Below are 9,437 nucleotides of genomic sequence, written 5' to 3' on the forward strand. Positions count from 1 at the left end.
AAATTGACAAGAGGGCAGCATTCATAAAATGTGTTGAAGAAGTCATGAAGGAATCGATATTTCAATAAATACGGTCAACAGCAGTGACATACCCTACCTTTAAATTCAATTGAATTCAATTTACTTAATAATTTCACTTTGAACAAACCGTAATCAAAATTCTATAAAAAGAAGATTTTTGAGGGGAATCTCAACGATCCTATTTATGAATACTATCCACCTCTTACTGCACGTCAACCAACATTTTATGTTGGAGAAAGTATTTGTAATACTCAGATCTAATCAAATCAAATCTGTACAAACTCAGCTAGAGTAAAGAAACCTGGCTCAAGTTACTTGAGGGTTTTAAGTCACTCGGTCAATATCTTTCGCCAATCACCAATGATGAATCAGCATCATCAATCGAGAAACGTTAGTTGAATACCGAAATTCGATAAGTGAGCTGAAATTATGTCATTCTCGTTTGTTCGGTTCGTTTGTTCGAAGTAATTTTGTTTCGCCTGTCTTCACTCTAGACTTTTAGTCAAGTATACTCTCGTTCGTCTGCTACAAACTATACTTTCATTATGCGAATAGCCGACTTTAAATTGTTTAATAAGAATTTTTAACATTAATCTAAAAACTATAGACTAGAAGTTATCAACATGAAATTTTTCAATTTTTTTTTTATTAAAAACGTTAAATGGAAATGACACAATTTTTATACTTTAACTTACGATCATTGTACAATAAAGAAAATCTTTGCTAATGTTATATTATATAAAACTTAGATTTACATTTTTTAAGGCATTTCCACAAATTGGTTCGAACGTTTTCCTGGTACGTTCGGTTCATTTTATTCGTGAAAACTTTAATGAGGCATTGAATTTCTATATTTTGCTTTTGTTTGTTTAATTTCTTCTTTTCTTTTTGACGCTTACTCTTGTTTAATTATTAATTAGCATAAGTTGGTGCTTCGTAGCTTGGGAATATAAAATTTTATTCAAAAAGAATTTCCATAAAATTTTTGAAAAACTTTACGTGAATTTCACGGCACTGTTTGTTACTATAATAGAATTGTGCGCGCCGACAAATTATCATGAATGGTGTGTCTCTTTTTAACTTAATGTCACTTAACGATTAACAAAACAAACAAAAAACGGATCACTTGATATCACTTTCCTCATTGCCCTTAAACATTTGCATACTATTGTAGACGGGAATATTGCAACCCGTTCGTATGTGATCGATAACCTGTTGTTTCAACGTGAATACGTGCTCCTTCAACTGTTTCACCACACTGCCCAGTTCGAGATTTTCACCTTTCAGATCCTTCACTTTGTCCTCCAATTTCGATATTCGTTCCAGCTTTCGCTTGCGACATTTGGATGCGGCCACACGGTTCCGTTGCCGCTTTCGTTCCAATTTGATTTTCTCTTGCGATTCCATGTCGATTGGACTAAGTGGTGGGGAATTTGGCACGGTTTGTGGTTCGTCTTTGATTGTGACTTGTGGGTAGGAATCGTCTAAAAATAAATGAATTTCCGTTCATTACTTTGTTGGCAATAATTATTTGTTTTACTTTGTTCATGGATGTCATGGAAGCGTTACTGTGACATTGACATCTTCCAATTCATTTCAGAGATCAAGATATAGACAGAATCATTCAAACATTTTTCTAGAAATTGAATTTTACAGCTGATTGCCTTCAAAGTGATTTCACATAGGACTTCACAACAATCAATAAAAAAAATTATTTTGCCGAAATGTAATATTATTGATGCCTCCCGGCGTCAACGCCTCTGAGTGGAAAGATAAAAACGATTACTGAAAACAGTTTGTTCCGCTGAATGCTTAAGATAAGGAAAGATATCGAAATGGGTGTTCATTTTGTTCGAACAAAATGTTCATATAGAAGAAGCCATAGCCAACTTTTGCGTTAAAGGAATTATTTTTGAAAGATTTCTAAAAAAAACTTGCTTACATATCTTTAAAGTACGTCACGGCTTAGACGAATTATCATTGGTCAAATCTTCGTGGAATAAAACGTGTTCATATCAGCTATGGGGACAATCTAATTTTCAGACCATACTTGTGACGAAGGATCACAGCTAAATGTTTTCAAAATTTTAAGGAATACTAATACTGGCCGACTCACTCCAATTCTTACTGTACTTTAATCAATTAGCGAAATTCGATTTTTGCTACTCGGTTTACATGTTCCATTAGTTTTCATCGTTTTCCCAGTTGTAACTCTTTTCCACATCAGTCAATGGTGTAAGGTGTAATGAAAATGGTAAACAGTGAATTCTCTCAGACATTGGGGTCCAAAGGTTGAACATTACGACAAATGTAAGGTTCAATATATTTAGTCATTATGTTGATACTAGCACATTGTCGAAAATGTTAAACGTAACGTAAATGCGTTAATTTGCAACCGAACCAGGTATGAGAAAACCAGTTTTTTCTCGTAAATTTTGCAACCTTCGGCTGAACAAATATACCTAGCTCTAATATATATGTGCACACTAATGAATGTGATTGTTGCCATTTATTCATTTTACGAATACATTTGTTTTGTTGCTGCTTTTACTTAAACAAAAATCTTTTATACAACCAAATATTCACCGAATATTTTTCATTTGCTTAAAATTTGTTGTGGGTGTGCTGAAGAGTGTAAACGATGTCAACGCGAAAGAAAAAAAATTATTTTGTTTCCCATATGATTGACCCCCTTAAACAGTTAAAGTCACATTGAATGTGTAGTTTGGATATGTGGTGACCGTACAAAAAAGGTCAACATTTTGTATGTCTTTATTAAATGCAATGGTCGAATGCGGGTTAAGAACGATTAAGAATTATAATTTAATCATAAAATAAGAATGGGGAAGACGAACAATGAACAAAGGACCTACACTAAATAAAAATTAATCGTAAATTTGTCTTGAACACATACCTAAATTTGTGTACGTTATCGATCCGCCACTCATTCCAATTCCACCTGAAATTGTTGAGGGTGTGGGCTCGGCTGGAACAGTTACTTGTTGTTGGCTATTATCACAATTTCGTAAATTATTCAAAGCGTCTACAAAACCTTTGGCATACAGTTCCTGCTCTGTGGTAACCTAAAACAATGATAATTAACATGTTAATAAATACAGTTACAGACGAAAAAGCAAACGGAAATCGAAATAGTTTTTTATTCTTTCTCGAAATATAATAGTATAGTAAGGTGTGTGCACCACAGTTAACAATGAACCATTACACGTTTGAGTTAATAAATTGTAAAACTAGCTTCGTTGGACATTATGGTACTGAACTTTTAAATAGATCTTTCAGTGGGATTTTGTTCCGGTTCGCTTAAGGTTTCACTCTTTAGGTGATATAAATTCCACTCAATGTATTCAATTCGCTAGGTAAACTTAGAGTCCGTTTTAAGATGATGAAACACAGACCTTCGTTCTATTTGCCAGTTACAATTTTTGGGTTTAGAATCAATACGAGAACAACCAAATCAATATAAAGAAAGGAAATGGGACATGGTTCAGTAATATGCCACAAACTTTCGTATTTTCACTCATTAAAATTTGTTATCATTCAACCTTAAGCTTCCTCGTTTCCTTATTATTTCGTTGAAAAATTTAGTAAATTGAAATGGAAGACAATTACCACAATCAGAGGCTGTTAAGAAAGGATGGATATTTTCAATTCCTGAAACTACGGCCATACAGACATAACAACCACCTGAATGTTTATTGCATTCAATTTTGTTAACATATCGCACGTTTACATTACAGTGAAGGCGTCGTATATATTAAGGTAAAGTAAATAGATTTCACGAAGTCTATGCAAATTGAGCAGTAAAATATTATTGTAAAATAAACATTTGGAAATGTTATCGCACTGAAATCTTAGATGTAATATTAGTGTTAAGACGACATTAAGCAGCTGCAACATTTCAAAAGATTAGAAAACAATTTGGATTTTCAATAATCTCCCCCAATTTTTGACAAAAAATTAAAATTTTCCACACGAAATGTTTGGTTCACCGGAGGTGATTAAGAATTTCCACGAATTACACCTCGTTTCGACACACCGAAATAGGTAAAGTCGGTCAAAGGGAATAATTTTCTTTCTTTTTTCAAATTGTTCGGTTTGGTAATGATGTCAACATTGAACCAACTTCGGTGTACTTACACCCTTTTCTAGTCTTTGGCTTTGTTTCATTTTTGTCTTTACTTTAGGTTCATTTTATTTCAAATGAAAGGGCCCTCCTTACAGTCTTCCTGTTTTGAATTTATATGGCAGTGTTATTAAGAAGAAGAATTGTCGGTTGAAATACCACGCTGTTGTAGTAATAAACAGATTCAATGGTGGGCAATTGAAAGTTTGTAATGTTTAGCGGTCAAGTAATAGTACATTACTATACCAGTGAAATAATTTGATATCTCGTATCCAGATGAGTAAAAGTATCCGAGAGCTTCAGCCCGAGGTACTTTAACTCATCGTGATACGAGATATCAAATTATTTCACGTGTAAAGTAAGGCGTTTTACTTTACGAGCGAAGGAAAGGGTCTTCACTAGTGAGGGAAAGGCCACATTACCTCACTAGTAAAGTAAATAAGTTTTTACGAATTGAACTGAAGTACAAATAACATTATTTTTGACTAAGCGAACAATGACATCTCTTAAATGTAATTCTATGGACAAGTGTTTCCTTTTCTATCTATGAAGTCATTGAAGTCAAAAACATATTTGTAGCTGCTGAAACGCCTGTAAATTGTATAGATCTACAATCACAACATGACAGCATCAGAGCTATCACGACTTCACTACAATAAACGGAAAGATGGTAATTCAAATTAACCGAAACTTTTACCTTTGTTGGATAAACTAAACTAGGTGTTGGCGTTTGCAACGTATTGTTGGCCATGATGAACTTTTCCAGTTCAGGCGATGCCATTTTCAACATTTGCAAATCCGGCGAATTCAAAACGTTTGGATTGAATCGTGACCGTTTTGTTGTCTGTTGTTTTCCATTTAAATCCAGCGTCAAAGGTCTCTTTAAACCGTTCTGGCTGTTGAACGTAGCATTCTCTTCATCATAAAACGAATCCATGTTGTTTGGATTATCACGCATTTTACTGTAATTTTTTTATCTAGTTTATGGAAATTATGCGAAAAGTATTTTCGGTTCTCTTTCAAATTTGTGTCAACAACAGATTAGTCATGTACAACTTTTATGTTTGTTTTCGTTGAATTAAAAAAAAAAACACAAAATGTTCACGTGTAAACCCCCTCGAATTCAACTTGAATTTTTGTTAAACGTCCCAAACTGTATGTGTGTGTTGCGTAAACAACTGCGTTTATTGACGAATAAAATCACAAATAACAAAAACCACTTTTTGAGGAATACGTCTGGTTCTCAAACACCATATTCTCTTTCTTATTTTAAGGTCACTTTACTGTTGTTTGTTTCGACAAATCCTTGAATTAACAGCAGAAAAAAACAATTTCACAATGATACTTCAATATATACATGTACGTGCACGATGTGACAAAGAATTTTATTGTTTTAATTTATCGTAAACCAAGTTTCGATGTATTTGTATTAATTTCATTTGAAATTTTTATCCACACTACTGAGGCTGTTGAATTCCTCAAAAAACTGTGATAAGCCTGAACTTGATTATTATTGCGACTTCTGATAAACTACGACGAAAAACAGGCGAGGCTTTACTTGTTTCACTTCAAACACAGATAAACGAAGACTTTAGTTTCTTTAAGACGAATTGCGTTGCAGGCACATTCACAAAATTATTAATTTCATTGTTTGTTGATTAAATTTTCCTTTTGCTGTTCGACAGTCCGCGATTTTAAATCCCGTCAAGAAGCTTCACGTATGTACACAATAATAAAATATTTCAATCTACAAATTTCAGAGGACTATGTTATCTGACCGAGTACATTTAATGTAATGAATGTAAAATTTTCAATCTTGTACCTTTTACTCGTGACTCATTCTGTCTAAAAATAGCATGTCACGTCACTCTCAATCGGACGCCATTGGACAGAAGTATCGTCATTTCAAAATGAGCCGTTGTTATTGGTTGAAATTCGACTGGAGGGGAACCGAAACAGCGAATATACTAGAATTCGTTGATAATTTCATGTTGAAAAGAACAAAATTTTGTGAATGATGAAGTTATAATAGTAAGGGTATTCTATGTGTGATAGAAATGTTTGAACAATGGTAATTTATTCAATGAATCAATACATAAGGTATGGTCGAATGTCAGAATATTGTATGGAGCGGAGCACACAGCGATTTTGTTTATTTCATCCTCAAATCTGCCGTCCTAACTTATAGGTAATCTGCCGTCGTAAGCTTATATCATCTATTTATGCGTTACCCATGTGTACGTAAATTTCACAAAATCGGGTTCAACATACGAAATAACGCGTAACCTCACTTACAGAAATTGGAAATTTTATACACTTTTCTAGTTCACTTAAATTGATAATGCGTAGGCTAAGGCAGAAACGGGAAAATTTTATTTGCAAATACAAGCCATACCTTTATAATTTATTGTCACTATGTGTCTGTTTCTGGGTTTCTTTTACCAACAAAATTTCACTGATTTAGCTTTCGATATGAATGTGTAACACAAAATCCAAAAATAAATGGAAAGACGACATACATATTTTGACATTTGTCAATGACAACTTGTCATTTACTTGACGTTTCGCTTTCCTTTCATACACATTTTCAAAATTCTGTTCCTTGAACAAAACTTACTTCGATAGAAATCGTAACGTAAAAAAACCCGGCGCTGCCAGTGAAAGTATAAACCAGGTATGGTCTGTTCATACAAATCGCTATGTCCTCCGCACATACAAAGTTTGACTTTCGACCAAACCTTGTGTTGACGTTCATTGGGCGCTGCCCTTTCTATTATTTATTGCTCTGTTGGTTTTTGGATTTGTAAGAATTTTAGCTGTTGACTCTTTGAATTCGGAGACGTTTTTCGTTTGAATTTGTAGAAATTTTGCCTTTGAGTAACTCAGTTTGTAGACGTTTTGCCTTTGGATTTGTAGATATTTTACTTTGAATTTGTAGACATTTTACCTGTGAATTCTTGTTTGCTTTTTTATTGTAAGTATTTTGGCTGTGAATTCTTAAGAGTTTATTCGTAGACATTTCAGCTTAAATTTATAGGCATTTCAGCTACTTTCAGTACATACCTCTTGGTAGGCATTTCAACTCTGTTATTTTGTTCATTCAAGTCTTTTCAAAAATCCTTTCAATATTTTTAGTCTAATAGCCTCGCGCTGGCTGTGGGTGAGTTCTACTGTTGAATTTAGTCCGTTACTAAATCGTAACGTAAAATGAACTCGTCAAAAAGTGTTCTTACATTTCCCCATAGCCAACAACTACCGCATGTGCGTCCAAAATATAGTTCATCAGCAACTCTCATCTTTTATACTGACAGCATAGAAGGGTTGAATACACAGGCCCCACTTGAAAAATCTGTTCAGTGCTTGGTTCAGTGCTATGATTTAACATCATTGTTACAGCAAACACCTATTCTATCATCTTTCTGCCCTGCCGCCCCTACTACAATATTGTAATCAAAATATATGTTACATTTAGTTGTTTTCGTTGATTATTTTTTTGACTCTGCAAGTCGATTTCTGTACGAAATGTAGGGTATATATTGTACACATCATATCTTTTAGATCATGTGGTTGTGTTTAACAGTATTGTTGTATGCGGACAAGTTTCAGCGAAATCTACTATCATACGTGTATAACATGTGCGTATATCTACATACTTTATTAATCCAAAAGCTATAACCGCGATGACTCATACAGTTTTACAAGTAAATAAAAACAAATTCCCAAGAATTGTATCGCACTTGACTTACTGTTTATGATATAAATAATAGCTAGTTTTCTGGGATGTCTACGTCTATACCACCTCTGCAATATTAAGCACTGATTCTGTACTTTAAGTGTCTTTTTAGAGGTTGAGGTTTAGAAGGTTATTCGGATCTTTTACAGCAAAGAGGAAGCTGACGATTTTGTTTGAATCCATGGAAAATCTGACGATCAAAAGAAGTCAAAGAATTTACAAATTATCAACCACAACAGCAATATTAAATGACAAGCTCGGACAAATGAGGTTTTTTTATAGTTAAAAGCATGTTTAAAACAAATGAAGTAAAAGATTTCTGAAATCAATCTCTGAAATCATTCTATCAAATAAAGTAATACTTTTAACAGTAAAACTGTTAATATGCGACAGGTTAAGATTATAAACTAATCTCGTGACTCAGTGGTTTTGATTCACTCTACCCCTATCAAAAATTTGATTAAAAACATGAGTAAACCAAAATTTTGATAAGTACAGTAGGAGATTCTTATCCAAAGAAAAGTTGCTGATTCTTTTCCATAATTCCCTTTTTAGCTTTTTTATAATAATTTGAGATTACAGGAATTATATGGAATTTCTTTCATTTTCATTTCTAAATTTTAATCACTTCGCACAATTTGGTTTGATGTTAAATCTCTAGCTCAAGGTCTAAATTGAAGTATGGCGTAAAGAGTTCTAAGCTCGAATGTGAACACGTAATATTATTTAAAAGATCTTCCTTACTTTTCGATAGTTTTTCGCATATATACCTACAGAGCTAGGTAATCAAAAAAGGTAAATTGCAGTGAGAGACTGTGAGAGCAATGAAGCAGTTAAATGAATATTTCTGTTGGTATATCTCACTGGACAACATTTTTACTCAGGCACAGTTTGCACAGTAAAATAAATTAGCAGTCAAATATTTGACTTTCGACGCAAATTTCTATTTCAGGTGCTATCACCACGATCCTCTCGTAGCATCAAACTTTAATACAGATAAAATCGAAATCTCTGCAGGTGAAACAAGTTTTTAGTAAATAAATCAATGGTTAAGCAATGCTCTTCCATGGATAGTCATTTACAAATTATATATTTGACAGACGTTGGAAAACTCGGTTGGTTTCAGAATGGTAGTTTGATTTTCAATACTGACATACTGGACAAAATCTTAAATTTCTGTTCCATTTTTAAGATTACTTCTCTTTACGACGAAGATACCACTTCACCTTCTAGTTATATAAACAGTTTTATAATATCGAGCAACTGAACGTTCGCTTGCTCTACCATGTAAAGTGGACTTTACAGTAACAAAAGAAGCTACATCGTCCTCGCGAAAGTATTATTTATGTGTCATTTTTCTGATTTTTCCAGCTGCAACGCATGTTTCATTTTACAATACATTCGACATAAAAGTTATCTCAGTGAAAGCGAGAGCAATAAACTTCGAAACACATTTTATAACTAGGGTATCCAGAGATAATATTTACGACATACCGAAAGCAAATTGCTAAACTAAAAAGTAAAGTATCCAACGAAGGTTAT

General features: G+C 33.4%; 1 protein-coding gene across 1 annotated transcript; it reads right to left on the reverse strand.

Annotated features, from left to right (window-relative positions):
* Positions 1-659: 659 nt before the first annotated feature.
* LOC119073609 (transcription factor AP-1) lies at positions 660-6,025 on the reverse strand. Its single transcript, XM_037179185.1, has 3 exons — positions 4,860-6,025; positions 2,936-3,104; positions 660-1,505 (listed from the first exon to the last, which is right to left on the reverse strand). Exons 1-3 carry the CDS (start codon positions 5,118-5,120, stop codon positions 1,144-1,146), a joined length of 792 nt encoding a protein of 263 aa, XP_037035080.1. The 5' UTR covers positions 5,121-6,025; the 3' UTR covers positions 660-1,143.
* Positions 6,026-9,437: the final 3,412 nt, after the last annotated feature.

This window comes from Bradysia coprophila, unplaced genomic scaffold, assembly GCF_014529535.1.
Source record: "Bradysia coprophila strain Holo2 unplaced genomic scaffold, BU_Bcop_v1 contig_138, whole genome shotgun sequence".
NCBI lineage: Eukaryota > Metazoa > Arthropoda > Insecta > Diptera > Sciaridae > Bradysia > Bradysia coprophila.